The following is a 20,093-nucleotide window of genomic DNA, read 5'->3' as shown; positions in this document are numbered from 1 at the left end:
AGCTGAGCTTGTTAACCTAAAAAATAAAACAGCCAGTTATTTTACCAGCAAGATGGGTTTATTCAGGAATAACAAAGAACTGCAATTCGGGTCTAACAGGCTATAGTGAAAGCCATAGGCAAGTCCCACAAACAAAGGAGGAAAAAGGAGGAAGCTGGGAGTTGTTCTGAACAAAATTCCATGGAGGAAAGCAAGAGTTCAGGGGGATGAGGGGTTCTCTCTGGCTTAGTAGCTGGGGTAGTCAGTTTCCCCTAGGAGAGGCAACGTACATCATTCCGGTCCGGAACTGACAGTCCTTCCTGACCTAGAGTGGTACTGCATGAGAGCCGCCCCGCCCCCGCCCCTTCTGGCCTCTCAACTCCATTTTAAAGAAGGTTTCCCTTTATTAATTTTCACAAGCTCAATACCAACAGAGGCATGGATTAAACTGGAATAATATTCAGAAGAACTTTCTGGTAAGAATAATTATATTCTATAACATGCACAAGTACTAAGAGGGGTTCTGGAGACATCTGCTCTAAAAAAAAGTCAAGTCTTTTTCTTCTAAATATATTTCTGATCAGAATAAGATCTTTAGACCTAGAAACCTAAACAAAAGCAATGTTGTTAGTCTCAACCCACATATTTCTGGTAGAAAAGACACTTTGGAAAGGTACTCATTTAACCACTAGCAGGTAAGCATTTTATTGAGATTATCAACATCTTTAGCAATGAAACGACACACTTTATTGCAAAAAGGGAATAAGGCAGCTTCCCCAGGAATCTCTGAGAGGCAACTCAAGAATAAAAACTCATACAATTATCTTTTATATCTGGCACAGAAAAACATATCATACTCATATGGTTTATAAATAATTGCCAGTTTGGCCTAATCAACAAACTTTGGTAATAGTGTCTCTTGATAAGTATAGATAGGACCTCCCTTTCGGTCCAGAAAGTATCCTAGCTCCATTCTAAAAGCAGACATCAGAGCTTGGCTGCGACAGTAAGAAAGGGAGACAGGAGAGTACAAATGAGCCTGAAAATTCATGATTCAACTTCATGCTGAGTGAGCTCCTTGATTCTGTTCATGCAATGATCAACAGCATTAATAAGTAAAGGGATCCAACTATCTTCTGGCTGTGGGGTCACATGACTTGCTCTGTGAATGGAATGGGAAAGAGAAGTTAAATTTATTATACTGTCAAGGAAAAACCTACCCTCAAAAGGGAGCACAGGGAAAATTACGGTAAGAAAAGGCAAGTTTCTCTGCAGAAATTCAGCTGCTCCACAGGTAAAGTTGAAAGAAAACACTACACTCAGCTTCTACTCCTCGAAATGCGGGTTTGGGAGTTGAGAATGGCTGTATAGGTTTATTCTCAAAAAGCTATTTGGGGATAAGTCTTCATACTCACTTTGTAATTTCAAGTGCCTTCTTTAAAACGGATACAAGTTTTGCACACTAGAAAAAAACAGAGAAGTTACTCACCCTGAGCCCTACCATAAAAAGGAAAGGAGGGAAAAAATAGGGGGTGGGGGGGGAAGGAGAGCTAAAATATTTTAATACTCAAGTAATAAAAAGTCATTTAAAAAAGTCATTAAGTATTATTTAATACTCAAGTAATAAAAAGACCATTGGAGTAAACAGTGAAAAACAAAAATGTTGATTAGATTAGGGTGGTGGGATCATGGATTCTTCTCTATTTAGCAAAATCTTATTAATACTGTTGCTATAACATCTTTATAAGTTTTTCTATATTTAAAATATTTTTTTAATTAAAGAAAACAGAAAAAGGAAGAATATAACCTGAATTTGTCCCAACTGCTGATAGCTCAGGATATATATAGCAGAAACAAATTGGATTTTTTTTTTTTGGCTGCATTGGGTCTTCCTTGCTGCACGGGCTTTCTTTAGCTGCGGTGAGCGGGGGCTACTCTTCATTGTGGTGCGCAGGCTTCTCATTGCATTGGTTTCTCTTGTTGCGGAGCACGGGCTCTAGGTGTGAGGGCTTCAGTAGTTGTGGCATGCGGGCTTCAGTAGTTGTGGCTCATGGGCTCTAGAGCACAGGCTCAGTAGTTGTGGCGCACGGGCTTAGTTGCTCCGCGGCATGTGGGATCTTCCCGGTCCAGGGCTTGAACCCATGTCCCCTGCATTGGGGATTCTTAACCACTGCGCCACCAGGGAAGCCCCTAGATTTTTTTTTTTTTTTTAATTTACTTACAGAATTTTAGGAATACCAATAACAAGATAACATGAGGATGTATGTATGTTACCAATACACTGTGCATTCCTTAAAATTTTATTTGGGGTAACTGACAAGGCATATTGCTAAAGATGTTTATTTCTTACGAAGTCAACTTTTAAAAAAGTGTATGTGGAAAAAAAAAAAGTTAATGCCCAAAAGGATCCTATTGAACTCCAAGGTGTTTGCACATTGTGTAGATACATTTGATCACTCTAATTTCCACTACCTAATTTACCAAATATTATTAGTATTGCTATATCTGATGGTAAAATATAAGCCACTGGCAGTTTTACTTCTCTTTCCAATAAAATGAGACATAAGAACTTGAAGTTTATAAAAATAAGAGAATAGAACTCTAACATAGGACCCAGGACTTGAAAGAATACAATAAAATCAGAATTTTATAAAGAGCTTAATCCTTGTGGTTAAATCACACAATGTGTTGATATTAAAACAGGGTATGTTTCTGAAACACCTATTTTGGCCTATATAGGAAATTAGAAACTTGTGACTTCAGGTTGAAAGAATCCTAAGGCACTGTAGTAATTAAGACTTTCTTTTCAAAGCAGGATTTTCCAAGGTCTTTGGGTTTTTCTAAATGATTACCCAAGTGGTTATGGAAGAGAGTACTACCAGAGCTTGTGGCTATTAGAATTCAAATTCAGCTTGATAAAGATCAAGCACAAACACATCGTGACATTACTGTTGTACTTGCATCCAAGTGTAACAAATAAACATATTCCCTATAGCTTAAAGGAAATACTAGTGATTACTGAAATTCTACCAATTAGGTCTGTAGCTATTCCCTCAAAGCCGGTACTTACATTGATTCGCACAGTCAGATGGCACACAGGTGGGTATATGCTCAGAACCAAATCATCCACACTTAAGGGGAGAAAGCAAAAATAACCATTAACAAAGAAGGAACAAAGCTCAGCTAGGTGGTCTCCAGTACACAACTAAGGATGTGACTAGTGAAAAAATGACTCCCAGAAATGCATATCGGTTCCTTAAATTGGGCAACCAATAAATAACCAATTCAACTGGTATTTACAGAATACATACATACCCTGTTTCACTAGGAAGCTGGGGGGAAAACCTCCCTTGACCAGTAGGATGGGACATGATTAATTCAGTTAAAAATGTGAGGACCTGAAACCATAAATAACTAACACAGGCAGGGTTCATCCCTGAATGCCACTAAAGTGGGCACCACTTTAACCAAGCAATCAAGTTATTACTATACCACCAATAATGGGACAAACTAACACCATGTGCCTCCCCGATATGATATGATGCAATGAAAAGCACAAAACACTCAACTATGTGATATTCTTGCCAAAAAGTGTTTAACTTGAATATAATTATGAGAAAACAATCACATAAATCCAGATTGTTGGATATTCTACAAGGCAACTGACCTGGATTCTTTAAAAAAGTCAATGTCAAAAAAATAAATTAAAAAAAAATAGTCAATGTCAAAAGAAGCTAAAAAGGACAGGGACTGTTCTAGTTGCAAGACACCAAAGAGAAGACAACCAAATGTGGTATGACACCTTGATGGAACCCTGAATTTAAAAAAAAAAGCTATAAAAGACATTGTAGAGACAACTGGGGAAATCTGAATATTAGATAACATTATCATAGTCAATGTAAATTTCTTAAACATAATACTAAGAATAAGAGTAAGAATGTTTGTTCTTAGGAGATACATGCTGAAATATTTAGGGGTGAAATGTCATTAATGTCTGCAACTTACTCTCAAATGGTTCAGGGATAAAAATGGCACATCTACTTCAATTTTTTAAAAGCTACCTCTAATTATAGAGAAATAAACCAATACAGAAAAAATTGTGAACAATAGGTGAATCTAGATGGAGGCATAGGTACTCACTGCCAATACTTTTTCAACCTTCCTGTAGGTTTGAAAATTTTCAAAATAAAAAGGTGGGAAAAAACCTTGGGTTGACGGCACAAGTTGAGATCAGAATGCTGCTGCTCAGATGTTTTGAGTGGAGATCACGCTTACCTAGGGCTGATCTCATCAGAAATGTCCACAATGTCATCCAGCTGGGCCACCTGATCCTTCTTCCCATTCTCTGCCACTGAGAGCCGGATTTTCTTCAGGCAGGCTTTGGATGCTCTCACCAGTGCAAGGCACGGGATTATGAGCTCCTGATCTTCCTCTGACCAATACGAGTCCCGATTGCTTGGATATCCCAATATATCCTCCTCATCACCGTGGTTGTCAGAGTTGTCCTCCTCAATGTCACTCAAGAGGCCATAGTAAGGGTCACATTCTTCCACAGCCTAAGACACACCATGATACATGCGAATGCCAAAAAAATAAAAAGGTGTTGTACTTTCAGCATCATGTCTGAGTTGTCCCCAAACTTTAGTCAGCTACTTCCCTAATGGCTACAGAGTTGAATCACTTCATAAACCCTCTTCTGACTCTCCTAGTGCAGCAATGGAACAGAGGGGAGTGGTACTAAATCACACACCAGCATGGGGTGGGAGATAGGAGATGGAGGACAGGAGTGAGGATGGGACCTATTTGGTCGACGCTCAGCACATCTTCTCTCTTTATAACCGATCCTCATCTACTAGACACAGAGTTGCCTTCTGATGACCATCAAAGACAGAGGTCCCCTCACCTGCTCCATTTCCTCATGTGCGTCCTTCACAAGATCCACACTCTTTGTCAGCACTGAAAGGGCTGCAGCTTTGTTATCTATGAGTGAAGAATTGGAAGTACTACAATTAGAGGAGAAACCCAACAATTCTCTTAAGTCTGAAAAAAGCAACAATGTTCCCATTTGAAGGGAGTGCCAAGGACAGTCAACAAGGGCAGGAGTTTAATGTAAAATTCTTCTCACATACATCCTCTGGGTACCCAGATGGGGACTGAAAAGCTTTTTGTCATTCACCACAGGAAGAAATAAAATGGTCATATGATGTTTCTCATCATGGTCCTCTTGGATGACCACAGCTTTTGGCCCAGCAGGCTCTACCTCATAACTGCTTCAGTGTCCTCAAAATACTGCCCCTGGGGCAGGACCAGAAGAGAAAACCACATCTTTCAACAAGAGACAGAGCCACAGCCAGAGAGTGTTTGAATTTAGAAGTTATGAGAACTAAAAAGACTGGCAAAAAGTATTAATACCTATCTTTTCATGTTGGTGATAAACCAGATCTACTTCACTAAGCTCTTTATATAAGTAAAAATACATATATACTACAAAACTGGCAGCTAGATACGAGAGGTCTGTCTGCTTTGGCCAGCAGAGTCAATGTCCACTTCGCACTCTCACCCACCTCTCGGGATCCGAGGCACCTGCTGGCACGCCTCCCAGACACTGTTGTAGGAAATAAGGTTCTCCGGGCTACAGAAAGGAATCAATAAGGATGTATCAATAACCTAGGTTCCTGTTTCCTAAAAGGTCCTTCCTGCTGGTCATTATTCTCAGTTATCAGTAACTTTGCTGTTAAAATGAGTTTTTTCCCCCTCCCAGAAGCAAGGAACCCCATTAACCGATAACCCCAACTGTGGCATCACTACCTCTGAGTTGGAGTGATGTAAAGCACTTCCACAAGCTGAGCCATGCCATCCACGATGTCCAGAGTGGCGCTCCGTACCAGCTTTCGCAGGGTGATTCCTGTAGCCAAACCCAAAGACTAAGCAGCCTGGTCGTCTTTCCAGAAGTCACCATCTGCTTTCCTGAGAGTCTAAGCCCTACAGAATTTGAGGTAATGTGCACCCACATGCTTTAACTGGAGTGCCAACACAAAACTCAGGTCTTATTTATATCCCCATGTCATTTTCTTGCTCCTCCCACCATTCCTTAGTGGTATTTTCCAAAAGAGATCTGGAACAAAATCTTTCCATGACAGCATGTATTCATTCATTAAAAACAGTGGCTTCTTGGGACTTCCCTGGTGGCGCAGTGGTTAAGAATCCGCCTGCCAGTGCAGGGGACACAGGTTCGAGCCCTGGTCCGGGAAGATACCACATGCCGCGGAGCAACTAAGCCTGTGTGCCACAACTACTGAGCCTACACTCTAGAACCCACGAGCCACAGCTACTGAAGCCCGCACGCCTAGAGCCTGTGCTTCACAACAAGAGAAGCCACCGCAATGAGAAGCCCGCACACCGCAATGAAGAGTGGGCCCTGCTCACTGCAGGTAGAGAAAGCCCGTGCTCAGCAACGAAGACCCAATGCAGCCAAAAATAAATAAATAAAATAAATTTATTAAAAAAAAAAAAAAAAGAGTCAGGCAAGGCAGGGGAGATGGGAACACAGCATCTGAACCTTGGCACAAAGGCTTACTTATGGAGGTCACATATATTACATAACTACCTTTGACTGCACTTTATGGGAGAAAGTTACATTACATGCTCAAAATGAGGAAAAGGTAAAAGTTTCAGGACAGACGCTGTCATAGTAGCAAAGACCTATCCCATAAACTGAATGCTTATGTGTATGGAGTGGCTTACCCTGATCCTTGGGAAGCGAATAGTATACTGCAATAATTGCCTTGATGGCAGCATGGGCTTGTTCAGAGAACTTCTGGGTTTCCTATGAGGTGATAAGCCAATTTCAGAAGGCAAAAAGGAAATGGATTAGATCAATGTGGTCAACCCATCTACTGTGGAAGACAGCAGACATCTGTACAGCATCATCAAACATTTTCTGAAGTCCTATTATGAGTTAGGCCCTGCGCTATTCTCATAACATACCAGAGAGGAGTTAGCTGGATACCAGATACTGAGCAGACAACTGGTTAAGACATGAAGAAACAGCAGGAAAAACTTATTCCTGATACTCTATATCCCAAGATATCTGTGACCTGTTTTGAGGTATTCACCGTATCTTAGACCAGGAGATGGCAAACTAGGGCCCAAGGGCCCAATCAGGACCAATGCCAGGTTTTGTAAATAAAGTGTTACTGGGACACAGCCACACTTTTTTTTTTTTTTTTTTTTTTTGTGGCTATGTTGGGTCTTCGTTGCTGCGCGCGCGTTTTCTCTAATTGCGGCGAGCGGGGGCTACTCTTCGTTGTGGTGAGTGGGCTTCTCATTGCGGTGGCTTCTCTTGTTGCGGAGCACGGGCTCTAGGTGCGCAGGCTTCAGTAGTTGTGGCACACGGGCTTCAGTAGTTGTGCCTCGCTGGCTCTAGAGCGCAGGCTCAGTAGTTGTGGCGCATGGGCTTAGCTGCTCCATGGCATGTGGGATCTTCCCTGACCAGGGCTCGAACCCGTGTCTCCTGCATTGGCAGGCGGATTCTTAACGACTGAGCCACCAGGGAAGTCCCAACAGCCACACTCTTGCATTTACATATTGTCTACAGTTGTGTTCACACTACAGGGGCAGAGTTGAGTAGTTGGTCTGCAAAGCCTACAATGTTTACTATCTGGCCCTTTACAGAAAAAGTTTGCCAACTCTATCTTAGACCATTAACCAGTTGTCTGTCTCTCTGCCTCTGTGTCTGTCTCTGTCTCTTTCTAACAGAATCTCAATATATCTAAAGGTAATTAGCAAGGACTCTACAATGCTCAATGTTGACTATTTTCCTTCGAAGCAGTCACTGGCTTTCCCTTACCTTCTCTGTCCTCACTTCTCTGCTCAATTCTAAGCCAGCATTCTGCAAAATGTGGTCCACAGATTGGTGCCAGTCCATAAGTGGTCTGTTACCAGTCTGGGATGGATAAGTACAATGACTGAGAGCACTTAGAAACTTTTATGCCAATCTGACATTGTTTCAACATTCAAACATATAATTTCATAAAAATACCAGGCCATAAGAACTGGAATAAAAATAAAACAAAACAAAAAAACTCCCAAACATTCTTTAATAGAACTAATGCGCTGAGATCCTAAGAAAGCAATTGTGATTCAAATATATATAATTCAAATAAAACCATATTCTAATTTTTCATCAATGAGTAAAAAACCACTGTCCTGAGCATATCCAGAAAAATAGTTCTATTCTTGCTCCTCATGGTATCTTACTAGCTGTGAATTTTAGCCACAAGTCCTAAGTGTATTTGGAAGGAAGGAGTCAGCACATAAGAAAAATAAGGTAACATTACTACTCCCTTTGAAATAAAGATTGACTTTCTTCAACAAACTTTTAAAGTATTTTCATACAATTCTCTCGTTTCCTCATCTCTGATCTCTGAGGTATGTAAGTGGAGAGAGTTTATTACTGTAGGTGCAGCAAGAGAAGATTTTTTCATTTCAAAACATCTAGATATATAATTGAGAAAGAGAATGAAAGTATTGACTATGAAAATAAAATAAGGCAATGAATACACCATTTTAAAACAAACTTACTCCCAAATTAAGTATAACTAGCTCTAGAAAAACTGAGCATAGAGCATACCTGGCCACAGCCAACAATATTTACTTTCAAGTATTTTATAATAAAGTTTTATAATAAGGCACAAATTCTTTGTTCTAGCAATTCCACTTCTGGGAATTTTTACCGATATACAGATATACACAAAGACTGTATTAGGCAATCTACCACAGCACTGTTTATAATAGTTACAAACTGGAAACAACTTAAATGTCCACACAGTACTGGTTAAATAAATTATGGTTATATCCACTCTGTTGAATACCATGCTGCCATTACAAAGAACTGAGCAACTTTATATGCGCTCCCAAAAGTCAATTTGCAAGCTATGTTGTTAGTTTTTTTTAAAAAGGTCCAGAAAAGTGTTTATGGTATCCTATCATTTGTGTAAAAAGAAGCAGGTATATATACGTAAGTGTGTATATGCATAGCATATATATGGAATAATACAAAAGGAACAAGGGACAGGAGATATAAACTTTTTAGCACATTTAACTTTCATATCTTTTGAATTTTATACTGTCTACATTATTACTAATATAAAAATAATTCAATACAGAAGAGTATTATGTAGTATAACAAAAAAGGTGTAGCTTAGACATTAGATGGAACCTAATTTAAATCCTAGCTCCACTACTTACCCACCTTAACCTGAGCATCTGAGCCTGCTTACTCATCTGTCAGATGGGGATCATGTATGTGAAAACACCTAGCAAATAGCAAGTGCTTTTTAAAAAAAAATTATCAGAAGGGAAATAACCAGGATGAACTTCAGAATGAACCAATATTTAGAAGAGCTGCCCACCCCATGACAGCTACTGCATTTGGCAATTTGATCTTCAGAACAATCCTGTAATGTGAGAACCACCATCTTACTTGACAGATGAGGAAATTAAATCCCCAGCTTTGAGTGTAAAACGTGGAAAGAAAATGAGAGGATTCCTAAGGAATAACGAGGCATCACAAGAACTGTAGGAAAGTGAAGCCCACCTGTGGTGACGGCAGTGGAAGTCGAGAGAAGACTTCGGTCAGAGTCGTGGCTGCCCTTGACACTGCCATAGCTGCCTCACCTGGGGGGTGACAGAGGAGGAGGCGGGAGCCAATATGTTAGTGCCAAAAGGATAAGGCTCCAGCGGCTGCATGGACTTTGAAGATAATGCGTTCCCTCTCCACCCTTGCCGGCAGAGACGTCTCAAAAAAACAACCCAAAATCAGTGTTTTCTATCTCAGTCTCAGAGGTGCCGAGGATGGGTAAGGCGAGGTATCCGCACAGACAGGATGGGGCGGGGGAAAGCAGGAAGGAAAGTGGTAGGGACGCTGCAAGAGATGAGAGATGGCAGCCTGCAACAGGAGAGGCACTCACGGAGTCTCCTCCAAAAGGTTTCCCGATCAAACTCCTTGGTGGTCTCCCGGGCTTCGCCGACTAGTGGGCGCGGCATGCGGGCCGGGCGGCCGCAAAAGAAAGAGCACAGGTAAGCGGAGCCACCTCCAGACCCCACCTCCTCCGCCCGGACCCCACCTCCTCCGCCCGGACCCCACCTCCTCCGCCCGGACCCCACCTCCTCCGCCCGGACCCCGCCGCCGCCACGGCCTCGCCCCTTCCCACCCAAGGCCGCCCCGGCCGTCGTCCGTCCCCAATACGTCAGCTCACCCCGCACTCCAGGAAGGAGGAACCGCAGCTCCCCTGCCAGGTGCCGGAGCTGCTCCAAAGGCGGAGGCAGGGTGGAGTCTGCGGCTGCAGGTGCAGCTGCGCTCGCCATCTCAGCAGGACGCAGGGAGTCCGCTGACTAAGCCGCTGCGGGAGCCGTACTGCCGTGACCGCCCCACTTCCGGGCCGCGGGTTCGCTTCCGGCAACAACCCGCCCCGCTCCGCCCCTGCCCAGAGGCCCAGCCGCGCCTCCTTCCGCGCTTCGAAGCGCGGCTACACCTCCTCCCGCCCCGCCCCGCCCCGGCGACACAGGCCAGTCCCAGCCCGAGTTATTTCTTATTGATCATTCATTTATTGATATTTGATTACTCGAAAACACCCCCGACTGAGGAAGCAGACAGCCCATAACCCTGCTGGAAAAGAGGACTGGGAACTAACCAAGGGTAGTCAGGGCCAGGCCCAAGTGTGCACTGGTTCCCTGCCCCTAATGTGGCGCCCTTATAGGCTGCTGAGTTCCAGACACTGTGCTAGGTACTTACTTTACATGAGGTAACGTAAAAAACACACCGGGTGGGCCACAGATACTCCCATATCCACCAGCCCCTGGCCTGTGGATCTCCTAGATTAGGGCTTTCTCTTCACAAAAGTAAATCAACCCTTTGCCTTCTTGGGGAAGGAAGGAATCATGGCATTATTTAGAGAATTTTCTGCAGTCCATTCTGCAGGAATCAGTAGTGGGTAATCCCCTCAATTCCCAGGCGTCCAAGGAACGTCCAAGTCTTGCCCGCCAATATTGGGTTTCCGCCTGCTGCTGGGGCAGACGCCTGGGCTACACAGGTGGATGATGAGACGTGGCCTTCAGGAGCTCAGGTGGCTTTTTAACTGCACTATGAAGGTTCCAAGCTCGGCAGGGTTCAGTGTCCACACACAACGAATGAGAACAGGCGTCACCAGTGTCAACCAGGTCCGCAAAGGGGAGAATAATAAAGCTAGAGTACCGTATGTCATATGAAGAAAGTAGCAGGAATAAATCTGCCAGATGTACAGCAGTAACATAAGTAGGTGAACAGGTATGATTTTCAAGTATTTTCCTTGATGGAGATGAGACCTGAAGCTGTGACCAAAGCACCGCTGTAGCAAGCTCCAACACAGGTAAACCATCAAGGGGATGTTAAAAAACACCAGCTGGAAAGAGTAGAACAGGACTATTAGCTTATTAGCAAGCCCTGGAAGGGTCAGGTCTCACTAACATATTATTGGTGGCTCTTAAAAATATGTTGCTTTCCCTCTTGGGGGTTAACTGATTCTTTATGCTTCAATCACACTTGCTTATAACACTCACAATAGTTGACTTGTAGTTAGTTGTTTATTTTCCTGTATGCTTTTGTTCATCTTAAAGGCAAGTGTCATTTCATTTATGCTGAAGCCCTCAAATAATGTTTAAGGTAGAAACAAACTGAATATGTGGGTGTACAGACACATACACATATGTACAGTACTCTGTTTTTTATTTTTGGCAGAGTGAGGGGGTACTTGGGTATCAGTATTTTTTCTTCTCTCTGCATTTGTATTTGAAGTGGCATAATGAATACTGGAATATAAATTAGAAGATTTAAGTTATAATCCAAGTTTAACTACTATATGAGTCACTCATTCACCAAATAATTATTGAACACCCATTATATGGCAGGTACTGTGCAAGGCTCTAGGCAAGGGACACACACACGGGTGACCAAGTTGGAAAAGATGCATCATAGATCTTACATTCTAGTAGAGAGAAGAGAAACCAAAAAGAAAAAAAAAAGGAGGGGGAAGATAATTACAGATTGTGATGAATTCAATGAAGAAAATAACTGGGTCACAGGAGGGTAACTGGGAGATGGGCCCTCTGAGGCCTGAAGGACAGAAATGAGTCAGTGGAAGGAAGTGCATTCCAGGCAGAAGGAACAAATGAAAAGCCCAGAGGTGGGAGAAGTTAGCTGGAACATGATAAGCCAGGTGGAAACAGGGGCAGTCAGCAGGACCCAGATCACGTCACTGATTTGCTTAAAGGGTTTTAAGCTGAGAAGTGAGTGAGCTGATTAAGATTTTAAAAGGACCACAGTGCATGCTCTGTGGCAAACTGACAATAGGGAGGCAAGAGCAGCAGTGGGAAACCAGTTAGGGGGTTACTGTAGTAGCCCAGGCAAGAAATAATTATGATTTAGACAAGGGTGGTGGTAATAGTAATAGTGGTGGATTCAGCACATGTATTGGAGGTAGATCAAATACGGTACTACTTGCTGATGAACTATATATAAAGTATGAGGGAAGGAGAAAAATTGAAGGTACACCCTGGAGAAGATACATCCTGGATAATTTATTGAAATTGTAAAGAACTGGGGGAGGAACCAGTTCAGGGATAGAAATTAAAGGTCCTGTTAGAGGTATATTAAGTTGAGATTCCTGTTAGATATCTAAGGAAGATGCAAAATGGCAGTTGGATATATAGGCACCTGAGGTGCAGAGAAGAGGTCTAGGTCAGAGATATAATAGATTTAGGGGCCATGGGCCTAGATGATACATAATATCCATTCTTAGTGTACTATTTATTAAAATATGACTATAAGCCCACCTTTTGGTAAGGGTCAGGTTTTACTTGGAATAAGAGTGCTCCTGAGAGACAGCCTCCATCTACATAATAGAAAACTGAACTAGACCCGGATCTAGTCACATATAAAATGCTGCTAAACAGAGAATATTCTGGCCTGTGGTCAGTGTTCACTAGGCAAAGATCTTCCCTACTTGTCTGTCTCTAATCCTGCTGATCATGTTTTACTGCCCTCTTATGAGGCTGTGAACTCATTTCAAACAATGTTTTTGGATCTCTTATACAACTCCAGATCATCACCTCAGATTTTGATCCATTAGCCCCATCAGATGAGTACAATAAATAAATTGTTAGGTAAATAGTTTTCAAACCCATTTATAGAAATTTGCTATAGATCTGCGTTTTTTATTTGTGTTTGTTCTAAAGGAATCTCAATCCAAATGTAAACCTCACATATCAGTGTTTCATAAACAAGTGTACTGCTAGGACATCACTAGAAAGCTTCCACTGGGTAGCTGACCCACTTTTCTTGTGTGTCTATTTTTCTTTTCCTCCCTCTGAAACAATTTCCTTCTTCATTATCATAACCAATTTTGCTTTACCCATTAGTCCCATTTATTCTCCCATAAGTCTCTTCTTTCACTGTTTATTGATGAAAAAGCACAGTGAAACAAACAACAAAAACAAAAAGCTCTTTCACCTCTTATAAAACTTCCTGCCAAAACTGTATTTTGGATGTTTACATACAAGAGTGGTGGAAGAAAGAGCTTAGGAAGCACTCTAAAAGCAAACAAAACACCAGATACTAAAGACTGCCCTGCCAGTAAATTAGAAAACGTGATCTATGGTGTTAAATTTGGGATTTGGGATTTAATTCACAACTATTATACAATTAGTCCAACAAGGCCAAGATGTTCTTAAATTGCATTTCTGACTTCTTACCTGGAGAATTCCAACTATAAACGTTACACTGCCTTGTAGGAAACGTCCATCAACAAAGATCCCAAAGGAAAAGCAGCAACCCAATTTGCCTTTAGTGATTTCACCAACAAACCATGGTCCTGAAAGAGGCAATGAACAAGAAAGGAAGTTAAATAACTATTACTGATTACATGCATCATGAGATGCATTTATAGAAATAATGAAGAAATATGAGACTAGTCATCTATAAGCATTTATTTGTATAGCTTTTCTTCTTTGCTAATCTCTGTGTTACACTCAATATCCTAGCTAACCAATTATTTGCTCCTTTGCTCCATATTTCTCTAGATTATAAAATTGCCTGAGCATGCACTATACCTGGAATAGATTCCAGAAACAGATTGGAGTACATTCACAAATTTTAAAAGATTCTATTACAGTAGTAACCTCAATATAATGCATTAACATTTCCTTTAAGAAGCAAAAAGGTACTCCATAGATACCACAGTTAATTTTCCAGATAACTGAGATTTACTCCTTTACGCAATAAGACTTCAACCACTTTAATCATTCTAAAACACACTACTTTCTTATAAATATTAATGAATGTATTTTAACCTTTTCTGGCTGACCCACAGTCATTACTTTGTACATCAACTACATACTCAGGGTTAACATGTACAAAGTTTAACTCCCTTCTTTGTTTTAATTTTTCATCTGCAATGCCAGAATGACTTTTCTCTACCCCGTATTATTATTTACTGCCCCTTCTCAATGTTCAGGCTTCTAGAACTACTATATTGTCAAGAGTGATTAAGGGACAGCTGGATTTCCCTTCTCAAAATGTAATACCATCATTTGCTGGTAAGGGTAGAGTTCAACTGGGACTTCCCTGGTGGTCCAGTGGTTAAGACTCTGCGCTCCCAATGCAGGGGGGGCCTGGGTTCAATCCCTGGTCAGGGAACTACATCCTGCATGCTGCAACTGAGAGCCTGCATGCCACAACTAAAAGATCCTGCATGCCACAACAAAGATCCCACGTGCTGCAACTAAGACCCGGCACAGCCAAATAAATAAATGAATAAATATTTAAAAAAAAAAAAAAAAAGAGTAGAGTTCAACTTTAAAAAGTCATAGGTAATTTTCTCAGATATATATTCTCCATTAGATTACATATTAGTTTTAAAAAGTGTTTCCCCTTTAAGTTTCAACCTTTAAAAATGAAACAACTTCTCCCCTTCTAATGTTTTCCTTTACAGCCAGGAACCAAATCACCTGCTTTGCCTCCTAGTGGAAGACAAGTGTCTAAAACAGCTTCAACCTATCTTCTAACAAGGAAACCAACCTCAAAAGGGGAATCTGGCATAGCTTGTTATACAGAATTGTAAAGGGTCATATTATTTCTTTAAATACTTTCTGTTCTCTGGTGGGAGTTACTAATGAGGAAAGAAAAGTCCAAAGATGGACTAAAAGTAGAAAACATAGACTAAGCAACAAATAGTCTAATCTACTCCTAAATGACTCTTAGTAAGGAACATTAGTAAAAAGCTTTAAAAAGAGACTCACAGTGCTTTCTGCTTCCATAAGTGACTAAGTGATTTTGTCAGTATTGGGTATAGTAATTAATATAAGAGAAGAGCTCAAATGCCTGAACTCACTGCTCATCTGAGTTTCTCTCTTTTTTGAGCTGAGTTTTTAGGAGTCACATGGCAGTAAATAGTCACTCAACTACATACTAGGCATTGTGCTTAATGCTGGGCATAGAGGGGAACAAGACAGACAAGACATCAATGGATATTCTAATGAGAGGAGAGATGATATATACAGAAGATAATCATAAATTCTGATAAAGTAATGAAGGAAATAAAAAGTATGGTGAAATAGAGGATAAAGCTTTAAGGTGGTCAAAGAAGGCTGCTCTGAGGAGATGGCATTTAAGCTGAACTTCTATCTTCTATTAGGTTTCTACACAAATACTAATTGTCATGGTCCTCTCAGCACCCTTAAGTTAACTTGGTGTTGACTAAATGTCCTTTAAGTTAGGAAAGAATTTTATTTCCCAAGATCACGTCGCAGGAAATGACTTATGAAGGAGCAGTGTGCCGGTCATTATGCTCTCAAGAACCTAAATGACTACTGTTAAAATTCTCAGTATATTCTTTGGCAGAATTCTCCACAATCTCAGGTTTCCTAATTGACTTACCCAGCACTGTATAGAGTGTCAGCAACAACACAGAATAGTAGAAGATGCTTATTTTGCTCAAGACATGAAGGGAAAACGAGGTCAAATTTACAAATCCTGGAGGTCCTAAACAGAATAAATTTGAAAATTCCAGTGAACACATGCAAAGTTCAAGTTTTTTATAATATTTTCTAGTAGACTTCCATCTACTACTTTGTCAGCAAATCATTTGTTATATGGATGACACCACTTTAAATTCAGAAGTTGGCAGGAATTCCGATAAACCAACTCAGAATTACAGAGGGTAGGAAGTCAAAGCAATGGTGTAGTTGTCACACACACACACACACAAACACACATATATTCCGTGCTCAAAGGATGATCAAATCCCTGTTTTCCATGAGATTTAGTATCCAAATGTACAAACTTCCAAAAGTTGCATCAAAATATATCAAAGGCCACCCCAATGTTCATTGCAGCACCATTCACAATAGCCAAGACATAGAAGCAACCTAAACGTCCATTGACAGAAGAATGGATAAAGAAGATGTGGTACATATATACAATGGAATATTACTCAGCCATAAAAAAAGAACGAAATAATACCGTTTGCAACAACATGAATGGACCTAGAGATTATCATACTAAGTGAAGTAATTCAGACAGAAAAAGACAAATATCATATATCACTCATATGTGCAATCTAATTTTTTTAAAATGATACAAATGAACTTATTTACAAAACAGAAACAGACTTATAGATATCAAAAACAAATTTATGGTTACCAAAGGGGAAACGTGGAGGTGAGGGATAAATCAGGAGCTTGGGATTAACATACACACACTACTATATATAAGATAGATAACCAACAAGGACCTACTGTATAGCACAGGGAATTCTACTCAATATTCTGTAATAACCTATATGAGAAAAGAATCTGAGAAAGAATGAATATACATATATGTATAACTGAATCACTTTGCTGTACACCTGAAACTCACACAACACTGTAAATCAACTATACTCCAATAAAATTTTCTAAAAACTATATAGTACTATATATACTATATATATATCAAAGGCATATCAAACAAATATCAAAATTTAATCTTAACTATGAGTATCTGTCCAAATATTCCGTTCCCATATGTGATACAGCTCTTAACTCACAGCTATCCTCTTACTCCAACTGAAAGGGATCCGCAAAGCTCTCCAAATTAGCATCTCTTAAAGGGAATTCCCTGGTGGTCCAGTGGTTAGGACTCTGCACTCTCACTGACGAGGGCCCAGGTTCACTCCCTGGTCAGAAAACTAAGATCCCACAAGCTGTGTGGTGCGGCAAACACACACACACAAACCAGTGCCAGAAAGCCCAAGCATAAGGGCTTCATTCTGCAGCCACAGACTAAAGCATCACCGTTCCTCAACCCCAGCCAGCCATTTCACTCATCTGCAGCCGATCATACACTGGTTAGCAGAAGACTATGATGGCAAGCTCAGTACACACTGAGCAATGCTAGAGGTGAACTATTTAAAGGTTTAAAGGACTGGCTCCAGTGAAAGACAGCCTGATGTAAGTTAAATAGCACATCTTCCCTAATAGGCCAGCATATTCATTTTATACTCATAACACTGTTCAGCCTGACAGTTAATTTCAGACAAAGCCTGATAATGCATGACCTTTCTCACTTTGTGTGTTTCATACTTGCAACTCATTCATCTCTCAGCTTCTCTCTTGTTCTAGTCTGGTACTTCTCAAAGTATTAATCTACATATCCACCTATAGTAATTATTATTTATTATAAATACATCATTCTTTAGCCTTAGAAGCAGCTATGCTTTAAACTTTAAGCAATGATTCTCTACTTTGGCTACACATTAGAATAATCTGAGGGAACTTTTAGTAAATACTCATGCCCAGGTCTCACCCTCCAGAGATTTAATTGGCCTGGGGAAGAGGGGAGCTGGGACAGCAACCCAGGTGATTCTAGGCAGCAGGACTGAAAATACTGCTTTAGACAGAGCCGTGCTTCTCAGCCTTGACTGCACATTGGAATCATCTGGGGTGCTTTAAAAAATACTGATGCTTAGGTCCTACCCCCAGAGATTCTGTGTAAACACTGAGGGTGCTGTGTAGACACGGAGATGTTAAAAAGTTTCCCAGGAGATTCTAAGGTGTAGTCAAAGTTGAGAAGTGTTGTTTAAAGAAAAAAACTAACCTGGGGTCAGTCTCTTATTAGCTATGAGACAGTGGACAACCTACATAACCTCTGCAGTCCTTAGTCTTCTAATCTTTAAAATGGGGACAATAATACTACCTCACAGGATTGTTGTAAGGATTAAGTGAGATAATGTAGGTAAAAACATGTTGTAAATTTTAAACAACTATACAAAAATACTGGTATTCCCACATGAGGCTGGGGCCTCCCTCAAATATTTATTTATTTACACCGTGGGCAAGAAAATATATGTGTGCAATAATGCTTCTTGAACTTTTTCATAGAATTTAAAAATATATATATAAGCAGAAAAGCATTCAGTAGGATATGTATACTACCTATTTAGTTAATCATTTTACTGTTTAACCTTTACTACAGTACTCACCTCCCCCACAATCAGTTCCTGATCCCAGGGACTTCATGCAAGCCAAGAAGGGATAATGAACATTTAATTCAACAAGTATTTATTGTCTGTAATGCACAAACTGGGTGCCGTGGAAAAGAGAAAAGAAGTAGAAAACAAGAGCTCCTATACTGAGGAACTTACAGTCTGATTGAAGAGAAAATGTATATACATTTGAAGTGGTAATGTAAAACAAGGTCATTGGCTAGTTAAATACAGAATTAATCCTCAGGAAGGACTGTTGGGATTCAGAGAAGCAAGCGCTCATTATGACCTAGAATGGCTGGAGAAAATGGTATGGAAAAGAGGGTTTCAGGTGAGCATGGTAGTTTGAAGGATGCACCTCACCGAGCTCAGGCAAAGATAATTTGCATTGATATTTATCACTTGGTAATAGTGAGGACATTATGGGATACACTAAAGTAAAGTCTTCTAAGATTAAGGAACCATGGTGACTAACCTTTATGCTCTGGATATGCTCGATACCGAAAAGTAATGAGAATGATGAGCTGGATCAGCACAATCATGACAAAAAGGACCCGGGCCTGCAGAGAAATAGATACTCACGTGACAAAGATACATGGATACAGCTTCAGTTTTTTTAAATGGCCTAATTAACAAAAATGGAAATGACATCATTAGCAGAAATGACTATATGAGAAAAATATACAGTCAAAGAGAACTGAACATCTGATCCACCAAAAAAGATAACTGTAAGTTGCCTCAGCATTATTCTGTCAAGATTTGGATATGATACCTGGACCAATGTTGAAACTAAGTGATTTCATACAGTTATATAAAGTGATCAAATTAAAACAGTCTACTTTCACTGTACTAGGATAAGTATAATTTGTACTGTTTTATTTAAAGTTGTATAGGAGTGAAAAAAAAACACAACAGTACACAGTACACTGCAGGCTGAGTGAACAGAGACTGCATTTCCTTATGCTTTCTCCATCAAGAAGTCACTCACTTGGAGATTAATTCACAGTAAAGAGACATTTTATCTAGGTTCTTGTTTCTCAAAATATGGGTCCCAGATCATCATTGGAATCACCTTCAGCCTGTTAGGAATGCAGAATCTCAGGCCCCATCTCAGCCCTACTAATCAGAATCTGCCTCTTATTAACATTCCCAGGTGATTCATAAGTACACCAAAGTTTCCAAAGCCTGATCTAGGTGACCATTAAAACTTCCCAAAAGAAAAATAAATGACACAAAAAGATTTGTAAAAATGAGATGCAAATGCCCATTAGTCATATTTTTTAAAAGTTCAATCACACAAGTAATAAAAGTAAATTAAAATAATAAGGAATTCACATTTTAAGTATGTGAGGACATATATTAAGGTATCTCTGGGAGATGAAATTAAAGGGGGTTTAAATTTTCTTCTGAACATTGTAGTGTATTTTATGTCAATACCCAGGATAGGGAGATCTGAGGAAAATAAAGTGTAAATTGCCAGAGCTTCTCTGAAAGACAGTTTGACAGTGTATATTAAAAAAAAAAAACCATTTATTCATTCAAGAAATATTTATTTGA

At 40.3% G+C, this 20,093-nt stretch overlaps 2 protein-coding genes across 10 annotated transcripts in view; both read right to left on the bottom strand.

Moving 5' to 3' along the window:
- Positions 1-36: 36 nt before the first annotated feature.
- CCNDBP1 (cyclin D1 binding protein 1) lies at positions 37-10,433 on the bottom strand. 3 transcript variants are annotated; one of them, XM_082449924.1, is made up of 11 exons: positions 10,239-10,432; positions 9,951-10,010; positions 9,578-9,657; positions 6,724-6,805; positions 5,788-5,884; positions 5,544-5,611; positions 4,883-4,959; positions 4,255-4,535; positions 3,050-3,110; positions 1,395-1,441; positions 657-1,141 (listed from the first exon to the last, which is right to left on the bottom strand). In XM_082449924.1, exons 1-11 carry the CDS (start codon positions 10,345-10,347, stop codon positions 1,027-1,029), a joined length of 1,077 nt encoding a protein of 358 aa, XP_082306050.1. In that variant the 5' UTR covers positions 10,348-10,432; the 3' UTR covers positions 657-1,026. The 3 variants fall into 3 exon arrangements, with proteins under 3 accessions (XP_082306051.1, XP_082306050.1, XP_082306052.1); XM_082449925.1 differs by lacking the exon at positions 1,395-1,441 and having other exon boundaries at positions 37-1,141; positions 10,239-10,433; XM_082449926.1 differs by lacking the exons at positions 6,724-6,805; positions 9,578-9,657 and having other exon boundaries at positions 10,239-10,433.
- A 131-nt stretch (positions 10,434-10,564) lies between these two features.
- The window catches only part of TMEM62 (transmembrane protein 62), a 45,668-nt gene continuing 36,139 nt past the window's right edge, over positions 10,565-20,093 (bottom strand). For all 7 annotated transcript variants that reach the window (XM_082453095.1, XM_082453094.1, XM_082453099.1 and 4 more), the window contains 4 exons: positions 19,012-19,096; positions 15,950-16,054; positions 13,768-13,886; positions 10,565-11,420 (listed from right to left, as the gene is read on the bottom strand). In XM_082453095.1, coding sequence (XP_082309221.1) covers positions 11,094-11,420; positions 13,768-13,886; positions 15,950-16,054; positions 19,012-19,096 — 636 coding nt within the window. In that variant the 3' untranslated portion in view covers positions 10,565-11,093. The remainder of the gene's footprint in view (positions 11,421-13,767; positions 13,887-15,949; positions 16,055-19,011; positions 19,097-20,093) is intronic.

The sequence above is a fragment of the Balaenoptera physalus genome, assembly GCF_965194825.1.
Source record: "Balaenoptera physalus genome assembly, chromosome: 2".
Classification (NCBI taxonomy): domain Eukaryota; kingdom Metazoa; phylum Chordata; class Mammalia; order Artiodactyla; family Balaenopteridae; genus Balaenoptera; species Balaenoptera physalus.
Note: the sequence above shows the minus strand (reverse complement) of the source record. Positions and strands in the feature narration are given on the sequence as shown.